Source organism: Trachypithecus francoisi, unplaced genomic scaffold (assembly GCF_009764315.1).
Source record: "Trachypithecus francoisi isolate TF-2019V2 unplaced genomic scaffold, Tfra_2.0 Lachesis_group12, whole genome shotgun sequence".
NCBI lineage: Eukaryota > Metazoa > Chordata > Mammalia > Primates > Cercopithecidae > Trachypithecus > Trachypithecus francoisi.
This window is the reverse complement of record NW_022681457.1, coordinates 109453217-109470251: the sequence shown is the minus strand read 5'-3', so window position 1 is coordinate 109470251 and position 17035 is coordinate 109453217. Positions and strand designations below refer to the sequence as shown.

General features: G+C 56.1%; 1 protein-coding gene across 1 annotated transcript in view; it reads right to left on the bottom strand.

The window, feature by feature from the left end:
• Positions 1-17035, bottom strand: part of EPHA2 (EPH receptor A2) — a 33219-nt gene that overhangs the window by 2682 nt on the left and 13502 nt on the right. The window contains exons 4-16 of the mRNA XM_033228226.1: positions 11810-11965; positions 11381-11713; positions 8968-9083; positions 8034-8187; positions 7501-7600; positions 6921-6976; positions 6545-6670; positions 6244-6432; positions 5324-5385; positions 5012-5221; positions 4668-4817; positions 3163-3356; positions 2366-2521 (exon numbers count right to left, since the gene is read on the bottom strand). Coding sequence (XP_033084117.1) covers positions 2366-2521; positions 3163-3356; positions 4668-4817; positions 5012-5221; positions 5324-5385; positions 6244-6432; positions 6545-6670; positions 6921-6976; positions 7501-7600; positions 8034-8187; positions 8968-9083; positions 11381-11713; positions 11810-11965 — 2002 coding nt within the window. The remainder of the gene's footprint in view (positions 1-2365; positions 2522-3162; positions 3357-4667; positions 4818-5011; positions 5222-5323; positions 5386-6243; positions 6433-6544; positions 6671-6920; positions 6977-7500; positions 7601-8033; positions 8188-8967; positions 9084-11380; positions 11714-11809; positions 11966-17035) is intronic.

Genomic DNA, 17035 nt, shown 5'->3' with positions numbered 1-17035 from the left:
GCAAACAGCAGTGGTTAATCTCACAGGACGGGAACACAGTTTGCTCCTGAAGCCCTGTGTAGAAGACTCCAAGGCCATATACTCGGTGAGTTCCTGCTGTGTTCTGGCCCTGGGTGCAGGGAGACGGGAGTGAGAAATGGCCTCGAGCCTCACGTGTCAGATCATTCATTCATTCAGCAAGCATTCCTTCAGTGCCAAGCCTATGCCAAGGACACTGGAGACCCTAAGATCTACAACCTGTGCCCTCGACCCCTACACAGGATGCGGATGCTGCAGTCCCAGCTCTAGACAGAGCCTGGGATTGGGCTATTTTTCCGGGGTGCAACCTCCACCCCTTTCATCAGCTGCTCACAAAACATCTAGGACCACTAGTCTAGCTAGAAACCCAACTGACTCCAAAATAGCACAAATAGAGAAGAGATAGTGGCTGTGAGACCCCAGGGGACCAGGCACCTGGTCCCCTGGGAGGGACTCAAGGAGGCAGGAGGTTCAGAAGGGGAGGGGGTGGGACACTGAAGCCTAAATCCTGATCCCAGTGGGAAAGGCACACATTCCCCTGCAACCAGCTCGAAGCCTCCCATTGGGACCCATGGCGTGTGTAGACCCAGGCTTCAGGTTTTAAAAAGTCCTTTGAGATTTCCATTTATTTGGAAAGAGGCAGAGGAGAAGGAGGAGGCCTGCAGGCCCCAGCTCTGAGCACCAGCGGCTGGTGGGGGGGAGAGCGAATGACTTCCTGCCTTTATCCAGGCCCTTTCACAACAACGCACACTGCAGCACTCACACACACACAGCCTCCATCCATCCAAGACCGCCCCATCCCTGCTCGTGGGAAAGGAATTGGCGAGGAGCACCCTGAGCTATTTAGGGAAGCCTCTAAGAACATGTGTTTCCTATAAGCACTTCTCCTTGCCCTCAGCTCTGGTCACCAGAAGAGAGGCTGTGTTGTCCTTGGTGGGAGCCCCTGGAGGGGCAAAGGGTCTTGTGGCTGTTCCCAGGGAAAAGGAGAAAAGGAGGGGGCATTTGCACAGCACTAGGGGAGGAAAGCAAGGGAGTGGAGGAAAAGAGGAGAGCAACAAGGATTTAGCGCCTATTGTATACCAGAGGTGTCATCTGCACTGCACCCATGCAATCCCATCAAACTTGATCAAGGTCACCCACTAGGAAGTGGCAGATGTGGGACTTGAACCCAGGCATGTGTGCAGAGCCCAAGTCTGTGGCCCTGCTGTGCTGGCCGGCAGCAAAAGATATCCTGTGATCCATCTCCGCTCCCTACGTCTCCCTGCCTCCCTCTGGTCAGCTCTGCCCCTGCCTGCTTCCCATCACGGACTGTCCCCTGAGAGGGACTGTGGCCTTGGCTAGCAGGTTGGAAGCCCAGCTGAGCAGTTTCCAAAGGCCCTAGAGAATGTTCATGAACAGGCTCAAATCCCAGAACTTCTGTGACCCAGAACCATGGGAGGCCCAGGTCATCCCATCCATACAGTTCCCAAAACCTCCCAGCCTCTGGGTCTGCTCCCGCCATGACCTTGGGCCATGCACAAGCTGGGTTGTTGAAACCCGCCACTATTTTTAGAGGCACAAAAGGCTAAGAGGATAGTGTCTTCCCCCTCCTGGGACAGGAGGAGGTGTCTGTGCCAAGGCCATGCCGGGAAAAGTCTCAGTGCTGGAGCTGGGAAGGAGAGAAGAGCTCCCATGGGGCAGCTCGACAAAGGGCCAAACCCAGGGCCAGCAGGGAGTCAGTGGCGCTTCTCCAGGTGGGACTGCAGGCTGAGAGCCAACCAAATGGAGAGAGGTAGGCCAGGGGTTCAACTCTCCCCTGGGCAGCAAGCAGGGCATCTTGAAGAAGACTGCCCCAAGCTGGCTGTGTGACCTCAGGCAAGCCGGTAACATCTCAGCCTGTTTGTCTACCAACGACCTCTCTGATCCCTGTGCTCTGGGACCCCGACTGACTGGGGCTGGAATCCTGCTCTGCCCCTAGTGGCTGTGGGACCCTGGGTGGGTCACTGCACTTCTCTGCACCTGTTTCTCACCTGTTAACAGGACTCACCCCGCTGGTTTCTCATTCAAAGTGCTCAAGCAGAGACGGCACATAGCCCTCAGTAAACAGTAGCTACCATTATGATTACGGTTACTATTATTTCCCCACTCTGGTAAAGGATGCAGGAAGAGGAGGGAGCTGAGAGTGGGCGCCCAGAACTGCCAGCTGCTGGCGGAGTTCTGCCCTTGCCTTCCAAGGAGCCTCTTACCAGAAGAGTAAGAACAAAGAGAGGAGCATTGAGGGGCAGGGAAGAGGGTTGGGGGCATGGAGGCAGCCTCTGGAGTGGGAGGCGGCAGGGGTGGTGGGGGAACAGGAAGGGGCCTGACTCACTCGTTGGTCATCTGCACCACCTTCTCGATGGCAGTGTAGCCGGCCGCCATGAAGTGCTCCGTATACTGCTGCATCTTGATGGACTCCAGCCACTCGGACACCGTGCGGAAGGGCACCCCCTCCGAGCCACTCGTGCTGGGGAGCCGGATAGACACCCTGCAACCGGAAGCACTGCAGGTGAGGGGCTGCAGCACCCAGTCCACCCTGGGCCCCGCGCCTGCTGCTCCCTAACCTGGATGATTGACTTAGCTGCCCCGTGCCTCGGTTTCCTTATCTGGGCAATGGGGAAGCCCAGTCAGGTAGGGTTCAATGAGACCTCCTGGCACGTTGGGAGCGCTCAGCGTCTGTAACTACTGCTGCCCCTCCACTCCTACTAACAGGACCACCACCAATAACTACCAGATCATAAAACGCTACGAGCAGAGATTCCGGATCCCGAGGTCACAATCCCAGCCTGACCACTTCCAGCCATGTAAGATATTCAATCACCCTGTGTCTTGGTTTCCTATTCTACAAAATGAGGATAATTTTGTAGAAGAGGACTCATCTCATACGTTGTTTAAATGAATGAAAACATATTAACTGCTCACACAGTGCCCTGTACCCGCAACATAAGCTGGCTGCTTCTTTTAGGATTTCCTGGGTCATCGTGTCCAGTCTAAGTAAGTCAAGTCCACACATAACCTCTGAGCCCCCAGCACCCCTCAACTTCCCCTGGGTGGCCACTCTACCGAAGTGGTTCAGGAGTCTGCAGAAGGGAAATTGGGGTCATCATGGGCAGAGGGCACAGAACTCACCGGGGGTCGAAGTCAGCCAGGGTCTTGAGGGAGTCAGGGGCACGGATGAGCTTGTCCAGGATGCTGACGATGTCAGCAAACTTGGGGCGGCGGGCACGCTCCTGCTGCCAGCACTGCATCATGAGCTGGTAGATGGCGGAGGGGCAGTCCATGGGGGTGGGGAGCCGGAAGCCATCATTGATTGCTTTCATCACCTGGCGGGGCATGAAGGTCAGGGGCGTTGTTGCAGAAAGCCACTGAAACCCTATACAGCCTCCAGCCTACGGAAGTGGGCAGGGGAGGGAAGGGAAACAGGAACATCCCAGAAACAGATGGGAAGGGTCTTTCTTGAGCTGACACCCAACCTTCAGAGCTGCCCAAAGGGCAAATGCCTAAGAGGCTGTGGCCAGAGTTCACTGGAAGGGACTTTTTTTTTTTTTTTTTTTGACTGAGACAGGATCTCAGTCTGTCACCCAGGCTAGAGTGCAGTGGCACTATCAAACCTCACGGCAGCCTCAGCCTCCTGGGCTCAAGTGATCCTCCCACCTCTGCCTTCTGAGTAGCTGAGACTACAGGCACGTGCCACCACGCTTGGCTAATTTTTAAATTTTTTGTGCAGATGGGGTTTCATCATGTTGTCCAGGATGGTCTCGAATTCCTGAGCTCAAGTGATACTCCTGCCTCAGCCTCCCAAAGTGCTAGGATTACAGGCATGTGCCAGGGCTCCCAGCTAGAAGGGACCCTGCTCCCTCACAGGGCACCAGGTAGCAGCCACACTGTGTGCCCTCAGCCCAGCCTCCCTCCCATCTCTCTTCTCCTCCTTCTCTTCATCTGGCTGCCTTATAGTGCCCTTGGTCTTGGCAGAGACGTGACCTCTTCTGAGAAGCCTCCCAGGTCACCAGGCTGAGTAAGGCACCAAGCACACAGACACACACACACATGCATGCATGCACATGTGCACACACATGGATGCACACACGCGCATGGACACACGGATACACACGCACATCCCACTCCTTGTTTCATCTCTGCACTCTCTGAACCAGCTCCTGGAACCCAGCACGAGGCCTGGCACGCAGTAGATCCTCAAGAAATATTTACGGGGCTGGGTGCGGTGGCTTACGCCTGTAATCCCAGCACTTTGGGAGGCGGAGGCGGGTGGATCACCTGAGGTGAGGAGATAGAGACCAGCCTGGCCAACATAGTGAAACCCCATCTCTACTAAAAATACAAAAATTAGTTGGGTGTGGTGGCGCATGCCTGTAATCCCAGCTATCGGGAGGCTGAGGCAGGAGAATTGCTTGAACCTGGGAGGTGGAGGTTGCAGTGAGCCAAGATCATGCCATTGCACTCCGGCCTGGGTGACACGAGCAAAACTCTGTCTCCAAAAAAAAAGAAAGAAAGAAACATTTATGGAGCAAACCTAAGGTTTGTCTAAACTCTCCTCTGCCCAGCCCCTGGAGTTTGAGATGAGTAAAGGCTTGAGTTCAGGTCCGGACAGGTCTGGGGAGGGCAAGGGCACCCACCTCATGGTTGGACAGCTCCCAGTAGGGCCGCTCGCCATAGGTCATCACCTCCCACATGACAATGCCAAAGCTCCACACGTCGCTGGCAGAGGTGAACTTGCGGTAGGAAATGGCCTCCGGAGCTGTCCAGCGGATTGGGATCTTGCCACCCTGCAGGGAACCCAGGCCCAGTCACCACTATCCCCTCTGGCTGGCCCCAGGACCATTGCAACCAGGCCCCACGACCCCTCCCTGGACTCCTACATGTGTTTCACCTCCTGAAGCCCACGCCCAGGCATGCAGGCGAGAGGACACCAGGCAGGGTGAAGGCTGCTTCTCCCTTGAGGTCCACTTCCCCAACTCACACTGGTGGTGTAGGTGGCCTCGGGGTCGTCCTCCAGCACGCGGGACAGGCCAAAGTCAGACACCTTGCAGACCAGGTTGCTGTTGACGAGGATGTTGCGGGCAGCCAGGTCACGGTGCACATAGTTCATGTTGGCCAGGTACTTCATGCCAGCTGCGATGCCCCGCAGCATGCCCACCAGCTGCAGCACGCTGAACTCGCCATCCTTCTCCTGCCGGAGCATAGGCACTCAGCTGCAGGCCAGCCCTGAACCTGCCAGGCCAGCCCCAGGCCCCATGGCCAGGCATGCCCGCCCCACAACCCACATCCTTACCCGAAGGAACTTGTCCAGGGCCCCATTCTCCATGAACTCAGTGATGATCATCATGGGCTTGTCTGTGGAGGGGGCACAGATGAGAGGTAAGTGGGCCTGGGCGTGTGGGAGAGGTGGGCACAGTTGAGAAGTAAGTGTGCCTGGGCGTGTGGGAGAGGTGGGCACAGGCGAGAGGTAAGTGCGCCCGGGTGTGTGGGAGAGGTGGGCACAGGTATGGGGCAAGGTGGGCACAGGTGTAGGAGAGGTGGGCACAGGTGTGGGGAGAGGTGGGAACAAGTGTGGGGAAGGGTGGGTACAGGTATGGGGAGAGGAGGGCACAGGTGTGGGGAAAGATGAACATGGGTGGAGGAGTGGGCACAGGTATGGGGAGAGGTGGGCACAGGTGTTGGGGAGGAGGTGGGTGCAGGTATCAGGGACAGGTGGGCACAGGTGTAGAGGAGGTGGGTACAGGTATGGGGAGAGGTGGGCCCAGGTGGAGGAGTGGGCACAGGTATGGGGAGAGGTGGGCTCAGGTATTGGGGAGGTGGGTGCAGGTGTAGAGGAGGTGGGCACAGGTATAGAGGAGGTGGTTGCAGGTATGGGGGAAGGTGGGCACAGGTGTAGAGGAGGTGGGTGCAGGTATGGGGGAAGGTGGGCACAGGTGTAGAGGAGGTGGTGCAGGTATGGGGAGAGGTGGGCACAGGTGTAGAGGAGGTGGGTGCAGGTATGGGGGAAGGTGGGCATAGGTGTAGGGGAGGTGGGTGCAGGTATGGGGAGAGGTGGGCACAGGTGTGGATGAGGTGGGTGCAGGTATGGGGGGAAGGTGGTCACAGGTATAGGGGGAAGGTGGGCACAGGTATAGGAGAGGGGGGCACAGTCACAGACAGAGCCTCTGCTAGGTGGCCCCTCTCCACCCGATGTGGGCAGGCCCCAAGCCTCACATTTGGAGACGACGCCCTCCAGGCGGATGATGTTGTGATGGCTGAACTGGCCCATGATGCCGGCCTCACCGAGGAAGTCCACTCGCTGCTTCTCTGTGTAGCCGGCTTTCAACGTCTTGATGGCCACGGGCACCTCCTTCTTCCCCGAGGACGCCTTCAGCGTGCCCTTGTACACCTCCCCAAACTCTCCTGTGGGCAGGCAGGGTCAGGGGAGCGCCCCAGTCAGGCCCAGCACGAGGGCTCCCACCCTGTGTCACCACCACTGCCTCCTCAGGGCCCCTCGGCAGGGGGCCGACCTCACCTGCTCCGATCACCTTCTGCCGAGTGACACAGGACGGATGGATCTCGGTGGTGAACTTCAACACAGCTTGGTTGGGGTCCTCATATGTGTGTGGGTCCACGTATGTCTTCAGGGGTTTCAGTTGTTCTGGAAGGAGAAGAGGTGGGGTCACAGGCAGCTCAGGAGGGGCCCCATGGGGGGTGCCGTGCAGTCAGAGAAGGTCACATGATCTTCAGAGACTTGGACGAGGCTGTGGGGGATGGACCCCTCAGAGCTACCCACGGAAGCCTGTGGCCCAACCCCAGTGCCCTGGGAACATCCTGGCTGCCCCCACCTCCCCCACAGAGCTGGGGACGGTGCCGGCAGGGCTGGGCCTGGAGCGGGGGCTGCATCTCACCTGACTTGGAGAAGTAAACGTCTTCTGGGGACTGGCGGGCGCGCAGGTTCTTCCTCCTGAAACAGCCCCACGGGGAGCCAAATGCAGGGAGGTCAGTGAGGTCTGCTCCGGCCAGGGAAGCCTCCTGACCCTACTTTGATCCGAGGGGGACCTGGGGTGCTCAGAACGCAGCCCAGTCCCCGCTGTCGCTGCCCAAGCTCCACTCTCAGGGCCGAGGGTGCGGAGAAGGCAGGTGGAGCGAGCCAAGACTCCCTCCCCGGGATCTAGGCCCCAGAATGGCCCCTTAAGCAGTGGTGATGAAGGCATTCCCATTACAGCTACTCAGGGTTTCCTGCCTGCATGTCCAGAGGAAGTGTGGACACATCATTAAAAACAAGAGCAGAGGTAATGAAGCCCGTGTCCTGGCCCCGCCGCGTGCCAGGCACTTCACTCCAGCTCGTATATCCTCGCACCATCCAGAGGCAGGGATTAGACTCGACTAGCGTCCTATGGGCCCCATGGTTCAGATGAGGAAACGGAGGTTCCTGCCCCATTTTCCCACCCAAGCCCATGAGGAGCCAGGGTATGGGCTCTAACGAACCTGCGGTGGATAAAGAAGCCAGCTCCTGCCAGCACCAGAAGCAGGGCCACACAGACAGCCACACCGCCAATCACCGCCAAGGTGCCAGATCCCTCCGGGGCTGGTGGAAGAAACCAGTTGATCACAAATCACAAATCTCAGCAACACCCGCACCGCACCCAAGACACCTGGGCCCCTACTGTGTGCTGGGTGCTTGCACTTTTGCACTTTTGCACATTTCACAGACGGTCAAGCAGAGGCCTTCCCAAAGGTCTCACAGGAGGTATTGCAGGTGTATGGGGCTCAAAGCTCTGGCTCTTTCTGCAATGCGGATTTGAACTTCCTCACATCACTGTCGTGAATTCACATCCCAGCTCCTCCACCCCTCAGCCCTCCATGCTTCCCTGTCCCCAGGCTTGGGGGCAGTCCCCGAAGGGCTGACCGAGAAAGGGGCATTTTGTTCTAAGTTCTTTGATTCACTTCCTTTCCCAAAATATCTCAATTGCTTGGTTCTGGGCCCTGGCCCAGTCCTTGCCCAGGGTCCCCCAACTCACACAGTGTCTGGAATTCGTGCACCTTGCTGCCGGCCCCCTGGCCCTCCTGCGTCAGTGCCTGCACCTGGACCAGGTAGGTGGTGTCCGGAGCCAGGTCGTCCAGGGTCACAGAGAAACCCTCGGTGCGGCGTACATTGTAACTGTTGGAGTCTCCCTGTGGGTGGGTGGCAGGCAGAGGAGCAGGCAGTGAGGGCAGGGCAGGGGCCTTGGCTCAGCCCGCTGGAGACCACCCTGAGCTAGCAAGGTGGCTTGCCTTTGTTAGCAAACTTGAGGCTCTTCTTTTTTTTTTTTTTGAGACGGAGTCTCGCTGTGTCGCCCAGGCTGGAGTGCAGTGGCCGGATCTCAGCTCACTGCAAGCTTGCAAGCTCCACTTCCCGGGTTTATGCCATTCTCCTGCCTCAGCCTCCCGAGTAGCTGGGACTACAGGCGCCCGCCACCTCGCCCAGCTAGTTTTTTGTATTTTTTAGTAGAGACGGGGTTTCACCGTGTTAGCCAGGATGGTCTCGATCTCCTGACCTCGTGATCCGCCCGTCTCGGCCTCCCAAAGTGCTGGGATTACAGGCTTGAGCCACCGCGCCCGGCCAAGGCTCTTCTTACAGAGGAGGAAACTGAAACTCAGAATTAAGTGACTCACTCAAGGTCAGAACCACTAAATGCATGATCCAGGACTCAAACTGAGCTGTGTGGGGTCCCCAAATTCTGCCCGTGTCCTCACCCTGACTGCTTCTTCCAAGGATACCATGTCTTCTCTCCTACAAATCTCTGCTGTGCTGCCTTGGGAGATGTAACCCCCTGGCAGACCCCAGGTCTCAGTTTCCCCATCTGCAGAAGAGTGCTTCTTCAGATGGCTGGGTGGTTTGGTGAGCATCTATGTGACCAGCCTGTCCCCTGCTCTCGGCCCAGCTAGAGCCAGCCCTGACCCTCTGGGAGTTACCTTCTTGCGGTAGGTGACCTCGTACTTCCACACGCGGCTCTGCTGCGGCAGGGGGATGCTCCAGGAGACGCTAAGCGAGGTGGTGCTGCGGCCCTCCAGTCTCACCTTGGGGGGCTCTGGGCAGGACAGGCAGTGGGGGAAGCAGGTAAGAAGCTGCCTGCGGGCAGGCAGGGTTTGTCGGGGACAAGTGGACGTGGAGCCAGATCCTCCACAGCCCAGATTCTTTCACTTTTTTGAGATAGGTTCTCGCTCTGTCACCCAGGCTCGAGTGCAGTGACACGATCTTGGCTCACTATAGCTTCGAACTCCTGTGCTCAAGTGATCCTCCTGCCTCAGCTTCCTGAATAGCTGGGGCTACAGACACGTGCTACTGCACCTGGCTAATTTTCGTATGTTTTGTAGAGATGGGGCTCCCTATGCTGCCCATGCTGGTCTCAAATGCCTGAGCTCAAGCAATCCTCCTGCCTCAACCTCCCAAAATGCTGGGATTATGGGCATGGTCACCATGCCCAGCTCCCAGGCTCTTTAGATCCCAGTCTAGGATCCTAAACTTCCAGTTCTGGAGCACAGGACCAGAGCCCCAGGCCACCAACCTGTCCCCATCACAGGGGCCGGCACATCAGAGGTGTCCCATATTTACGAGAGAATAAATAATAATAATAATAAAAGGCCAGGCGCGGTGGCTCACACCTGTAATCCCAGCACTGTGGGAGGCCGAGGCGGGAGGATCACCTGAGGCTGGGAGTTCGAGACCAGCTTGACCAACATGGAGAAACCTCATCTTTACTAAAAATACAAAATTAGCTGGGTGTGGTGGCGCATGCCTGTAATCCCAGCTACTCAGGAGGCTGAGACAGGAGAATAGCTTGAACCCGGGAGGCAGAGGTTGCGGTGAACCAAGATCGTGCCATTGCACTGCAGCCCGGGGAATGAGAGCAAAACTCTGTCTCAAAAAAAAAAAAAAAAGAGCCGGGCACGGTGGCTCAAGCCTGTAATCCCAGCACTTTGGGAGGCCGAGACGGGCGGATCACGAGGTCAGGAGATCGAGACCATCCTGGCTAACACAGTGAAACCCCGTCTCTACTAAAAATACAAAAAACTAGCCGGCGAGGTGGCGGGCGCCTGTAGTCCCAGCTACTCGGGAGGCTGAGGCAGGAGAATGGCGTAAACCGGGAGGCGGAGCTTGCAGTGAGCTGAGATCCGGCCACTGTACTCCAGCCTGGGTGATAGAGCGAGACTCCGCCTCAAAAAAAAAAAAAAAAAAGAAGAAGAAGAAGAAGAAATAACTTTTGCTGAATGCTATCTTTTTTTTTCTTAAAGAAGAACTAACTTTTGCTGCATGCTTTTTTTTTTTTTTTTTTTTGAGACGGAGTTTCGCTCTTGTTGCCCAGGCTGGAGTGCAATGGTACGATCTCAGCTCACTGCAACCTCTGCTCCCCAGGTTCAAGCGATTCTCCTGCCTCAGCCTCCCAAGTAGCTAGGATTACAGGCATGCACCACTACACCTGGCTAATTTTTTGTATTTTTAGTAGAGATGGGGTTTACTCCATGTTGGTCAGGCTGGTCTCGAACTCTCGACCTCAGGTGATCTGCCCACCTCAGCCTCCCAAAGTGCTGGGATTACAAGTGTGAGCCACCATGCCTGGCCTCAATCCTCAATTATCCCACTTTACAGGTGAGAACACTGAGGCCCAGAGAGGTTAAGTAACCTGCCCACAGTCACAGAGCTCAGAAGCAGCTCTAGAGCAGTGATGTCCAATCTTTCAGTTTCTATGGGCCATAATGGAAGAAAAATTGTCTTGGGCCACACATAAAATACACCAACACTAACGACAGGTGATGGCCTAAAAAACATAAATAAATAAAAATTGCAGGTGGGCATAGTGGCTCACGCCTGTAATCCCAGCACTTTGGGAGGCTGAGGCAGGCAGATCACGAGGTCAGGCAATCAAGACCAGCCTGGCCAACATAATAAAACCCCGTCTCTACTAAAAATACAAAAAATTAGCTGTGTGTGGTGGCACGTGCCTGTAATCCCAGCTACTCAGGAGGCTGAAGCAGGAGAATCGCTTGAACCCATAAGGCAGAGATTGCAGTGAGCTGAGATCGAGCCACTGCACTCCAGCCTGGGCAAAAGAGCGAGACTCTGTCTCAAAAAAAAAAAAAAAAGAAAAAATTGCAAAAATAATCTCATAACGTTTTAAGAAAATTTACAAATTTGTATTGGGCCGCATTCAATGTCGGCTGGGGCTGCATGTGGCCCACGGGTTGGACAAGCTTGCTCTAGAGACTGTGCCTTTAACCACATACTCTGCTGTCTCTCTCTAAACACACCCGAGCCCCAGGTGGCCGTCCTCCTTAAGCCCCACCTGGGCAAGCCCCATAGGGCACAGCTGCCACCCCTGGACCTCACCTGTCTGGTTGATGCTGACACTGGCAGTACGGAAGCTGCGGCTGGTCACCAGGCCTGAGACGCCATTGCGGGCCTCCACGGTGAAGGTGTAGTTCATGTGAGGCTCCAGGTCGCTGACTGTCACACTGGTGCGGGTCAGTCCATGCGGAGGCTCTGAGTAGCGCACACTAGCCTCACACGGCCCACACTCCCCAGACTCGGGCCAGCACTGTTCGCAGGTGACGCTGTAGACGATGTCCTCGCGGCCCCCGCTGTCCTGAGGGGGCGTCCAGCGCAGCTCCACCTTGGCACCCATGCCCACGGCCGTGAGGTAGTGTGGGGCAGAGGGGGGTCCTGCACAGACGGGAGGAGTCAGTGCTCTGCTGGACCCAGGCGGTCACGTCACACGTCACCCTCAGTCATGCCATCCTGACCCACTGCAAGACTCACGTGTGCAGGGCATCGACATTGGGTCCTGAGGTGCCCGGAAGAAGCCTTCCTCACACTCGCAGGAGGTGGCACCCTCAGGGGATGGCAGCGTGTGCTCAGGGCACTCCAAGCAGGGGCTCTCAGACACCTCAAACTTAAAGAATCCAGGCGAGCAGGCTGGTGGACACAGGACAGACAGAGCACGAGGACATCAGTTCAATCTGCTTCCACCCCACGTGACTGTCTCATTCCCTCACCAGGGACCCCTGCCCTGCAAACAGGCCAATAAATCTCTATGGACCTGTTTTCTCATTGGCAAAATGTCTTGTGATGGAAAAATGTATGGCAAGAGCCTAGCATGTACCAGGCACTCAGGAAGTGCTTCACACACATGCTGCAAACCTTTGCTTCACTCCCCACTGGCTCCTGCAAGAAGCACCACGCCCCTGAGCCTGGCATTTAAGGCCATACCTCGCCTTTCAGCTAACCAAGAATCCCATCAGAGTCTAGCTAAGCACTTCACCAAGCACGCTGCCCACCGGCCTCATCCCCATTCATCCGTGCAGACTAGCCTGTCAGATCCCCACCTGGGTAGCTGAGAGCTGCCCAGGGCAATGACTGCCTCTTCTTGACCATGTGTATTTGTTGACTGTCACCACCACCTTGACTCACTGGCCAGCCTCATCAGTGCAGGATGCCATTCCTGCAGGTGTTCCCTCCAGCCCAGGACCTGCTCGCCTTTCCATTCGGGGCTGACCAGGAAGCAGGAAAGGCCAAGCCCCCCGGCATTTTCTCTGGCTCTGCTCCCAGGACCAAGTCATATCCGCCACTCACAAGGACAGCCAGGAAGTGACTCTTCCTCCCCCAGTGGCCAGTCCTGTCCTGGCCCAGCAGGCTGGGGGCTCAGGCACCTGACTCCGGGGGCTTCTTCCTCCCACCACCCTATCCTGTCTCATCCTGCCCCTGCCCTAAGCCCCTTCCTGGCCCTACAGGCAGGAAGCTGCCCAGACACAGGGCTCATGGTGCAGGGCTGCCCAGGGCTTGGGCAGCTGCTGAAGTGGATAGGGTGGGTAGAGGCCACCCTAGGGAGCTCCCCCAACAACCCTACAATTCTAATCCTTCAGATTGTTCTGGTGAGAGGGTCCTGAGACACCTCCAACCTCAGCACCACGTTCACCACACACACAATGATCCTCTGCTCTGTGCCTGGCCCATCCCCAGTGCTGGGTATGCACCAAGATGAAAACAAACCCCTGATCTCAGGGAGCAGAAGCACCTGACAAGGTCTGCAAGACAGAGGGAGGAAACGAGCTAAGAGCTAAGGGGGTGGAGAAGGGGAAACAACCTTGGCCAGGAAGTCTGAGAAGTCACAGGGGACATTTTGGCGGGGGTTCAGAGGCTGCATAAGAGTTCAGCAGGGGAGTGATAGCTATTGGGAGAGGGAGTCAGGAGTGAGAAAGGGTATGACTAACACGGAAGGTATGAGTGGGTTTGTGGGCACAAATGTGGGGAGCAACAAGCAATAAAGCAGTTGAGAAAGGCCTTGAATGCCAGGCCAAGAAGCTGGGACTTTATCCTGGATGCAATGGAAAGCTGCTGGAGGTCTGATGTGGGGAGGTCAGATTCTTGCCTTCAGGAAAAATCTGTGCCTGGAGGCAACTTTTGTCCAAGACCCTGGGGACAGCCTGGCTCCTAATAGCCTAAGGACAACCTTCTCCTGGGAAGCCAATTTCAAGTGCCCTGGCCCAAGCAGGCCTGCTAACTCTCAGGAACAGAATCTAGAACAGAACTCTCTTCGTCCAGTCCCCTGTGTGAGCAGAGGTGGGGAGGGGGACCAGGAGTCAGGGGAACAGGACTCAAAGGACACCCAGCTCTGTAAGGTGCCAGATTGTGACTTCCTGCTAATGACTTTGCTCTCAGAACCACGCTGCACCCCTGTCCCCTCCCCACCCTGGCCCAGGGACCACACAAACAGCCGCTCTCACCTCCTTGGCCCATCCTGCTTCTGCAGACCCTCAGCATTGGCCCTGCGAGAGCTCCAGCACACAGGCAAGGGAAGGGGACTTGTCCTGGGTCATGCAGCAGGACAGAGAAGGCCCGGGACCCGACTCCTGCTCTGCACAGAGCCTGGACTCCCAGTGACAATGACCACCAATAAGCACCTACTGTGCGCAGGGCTCAGGCTGAGCACTTTACACTCATTTAGTCCTCGCAACAGACCTGCTATATACAGGCACTATTAGTGCTCGTTCCACTTTGGAGGTGAGGAGAGACAAAAAACCTTGCCTAAAGTCACCAAGCTCCCAAGACAGGAAACCAGAACTCAAACTTAGGATGTCTGATTTTCAGCCTCTCTCCTCTCCCACTCCTTTTTCTTTTTTCTTTTTTTGTTTTTGAGATGGAGTCTCGCTCTGTTGCCCAGGCTGGAGTGCAGTGGTGGGATCTCAGCTCACTGCAACCTCCGCCTCCTGGGTTCAAGCAATTCTCCTGCCTCAGCTTCCTGAGTAGCTGGAACTACAGGCACCCACCATCATGCGTGGCTAACTTTTATATTTTTAGTAGAGATGCAGGCTGGTCTCAAACTCCTGGCCTCAAGTGATTCACCTGTCTCAGCCTCCCAAAGTGCTGGGATTATAGGCGTAAGCCACCGCACTGGGCCTCTTTTCCCACTTCTGTTCTTAGGAACACTTCAATTTGGAGCAAAGAGCAATCAACATTCTGAAACAAGCCTGAAGAGACAGGAGATAAGGCCTGATCCACTTCAAAAGCCAGAAGCTCCCGACTAATTTCAGAGCAGCTGTGGGTCTCTGTGTTGTGGAGGGAGGGGGAGGGCATTGGCCACCACAGATCTGGGCACTTTTGTGTCTGTGAGCAGAGAAGTGTAGAATCCAGCCCAGGGGGTTGGTTGGGTGGCTCAAGTGGTCTTCAAGCCCCAAATGTCTTTCAAGTCTTCTATTGTATTTGGAAACCCATGAGTATATTGCATCCCTCCCCATAACATATCTGCATGATACAAAAATAGCTCTCTCCTCCCCCAGATCTTTGAGCAAAACTGAGACTCCAGAAAGCCGGGCCGTGTTTATCCTTGGGTTTCAATTCCCCCAAATGCCCTGACTTGTCTGCTGAGGAGACTTCACCTGGCTAAGTGCTGGCTCCAGGTGGTCCAGGGCCAGCAGACTTGGGAAGCTCGGGGGCGTTCCCAGCCCAGGCTCTCAGGCCAGGCAGGGGCCATAAACCCCCACAGCCTGGGGCTGGGACCCACTGAAGGCTTTAGCAAACCCTCACAATGCCCTGACTCCCTACCGTGCGGCTGCTTCTATGCCAAGAGGAGGAAGGAGGGGAAGAGATGGGCTCTTTGGCCCCAGCGCCTGGGGGTGGCTTGCCTGCTGCCGCCAGGAAAGAGGGAATTTGGAGAGATTTCCGCTGCGGATGTGCCAGATAATACAGTGGAGAGGCAGCGTCAACAGGGCATGTGCCTGCCCGACGAGATGTGCTTCCCCTCCTCCAACCACAGAGCTACCAGGGCCTGTCTCCAGGACCCCGCCAGAGTTTCCAAGTACTCAGGGGTCCCACAGTTCATGAGTAGGACACCAGCAAGCCCCTGTGTTCTTCCTGACTTTATCTAGTTGGATTTCCTGGCATTCTGGGCGGGCAAGTGGGGACAGGGGTCACACACATTCAAACACACCCACATACACTAAATACCTACTGTTCCTTAGCCAACCAGCAAACTCCTATGCATCCTTTAATACCCAGCTTAAGCTCCTCTACACAGCCCTCCCAGACTGCCCAATTCCTGGCCCCCCTGGCCCCCATTAGGGCATCTATTAATCTTATGTTTACCAAATAGAAATGGGCACTTCATATGTGTCTGGCACCATGTTGGGTGCTAGGATATGATGGCGAGACAGATAAACACTGTTTCAGCTCCAGGGGAATTCATAACTTGGCTTTCATGCTCCGTTAGAAATTATTCCTGCATGTATCAGGAGCTTCTGTGAGACTGGCAGCTCCTGAGGAGCAGGAATGGAGACCAATTTATCTGTGTCCCATGGCCCAGCAGTGCTCAGTTATGTTTGCTGAATGGAAGGACAGACGGATGGATGGATGATGGATGGATGGATGGATGGATGGATGGATGGATAAGGATGGATAGGTGGGTGGGTGGGTGGAGGGAGGGAGGTATGGATGGATGGATGGATGGATGGATGGATGTGGAGGATGGACAGATGAATGGACAAGTGGATGTTTGGGTTGGTGGGTGGATGGGTGGATGAGTGGGTGGGTGGATGGAAGGATGGATGGATGGGTGGACAGATGGATGGATGGATGGGTGGGGAGGATGGATAGATGAATGGACAAGTGGATGGGTGGGTTGGTGGGTAGACAGGTGGGTAAGTGGATGGATGGATAAGGGATGGATAGGTGGGTGGGTGGGTGGAGGGAGGGAGGGATGGATGGATGGATGGATGGATAAGGGATGGATAGGTGGTGGAGGGAGGGAGGGAGGGAGGGATGGATGGATGGATGGATGGATAAGGATGGATAGGTGGGTGGGTGGGTGGAGGGAGGGAGGGATGGATGGATGGATGGATAAGGGATGGATAGGTAGGTGGGTGGAGGGAGGGAGGGATGGAGGGATGGATGGATGGATGGATGAGGGATGGATAGGTGGGTGGGTGGGTGGAGGGAGGGAGGGATGGATGGATGGATGGATGGATGGATGGATAAGGGATGGACAGGTGGGTGGAGGAGGGAGGGATGGAGGGATGGATGGATGATGGATGGATGATGTGGAGGATGGACAGATGAATGGACAAGTGGATGGGTGGGTTGGTGGGTGGATGGGTGGATGAGTGGGTGGGTGGATGAGGGATGGATAGGTAGGTGGGTGGGTGGAGGGAGGGAGGGATGGACAGGTAGGTGGGATGGGTGGAGGGGTGGATGGATGGATGGGTGAGGGGATGGGTGGAGGGGTGGATGGATGGATAAGGGATGGATAGGTGGGTGGAGGGAGGGATGGATGGATGGATGGATGGATGGATGTGAAGGATGGACAGATGAATGGACAAGTGGATGGGTGGGTTGGTGGGTGGATGGGTGGATGAGTGGGTGGGTGGATGAGGGATGGATAGGTGGGTGGGTGGAGGGAGGGAGGGATGGATGGATGGATGGATGGATGGATGGATGGATGTATAAGGGATGGATAGGTGGGTGGAGGGAGGGAGGGATGGAGGGATGGATGGA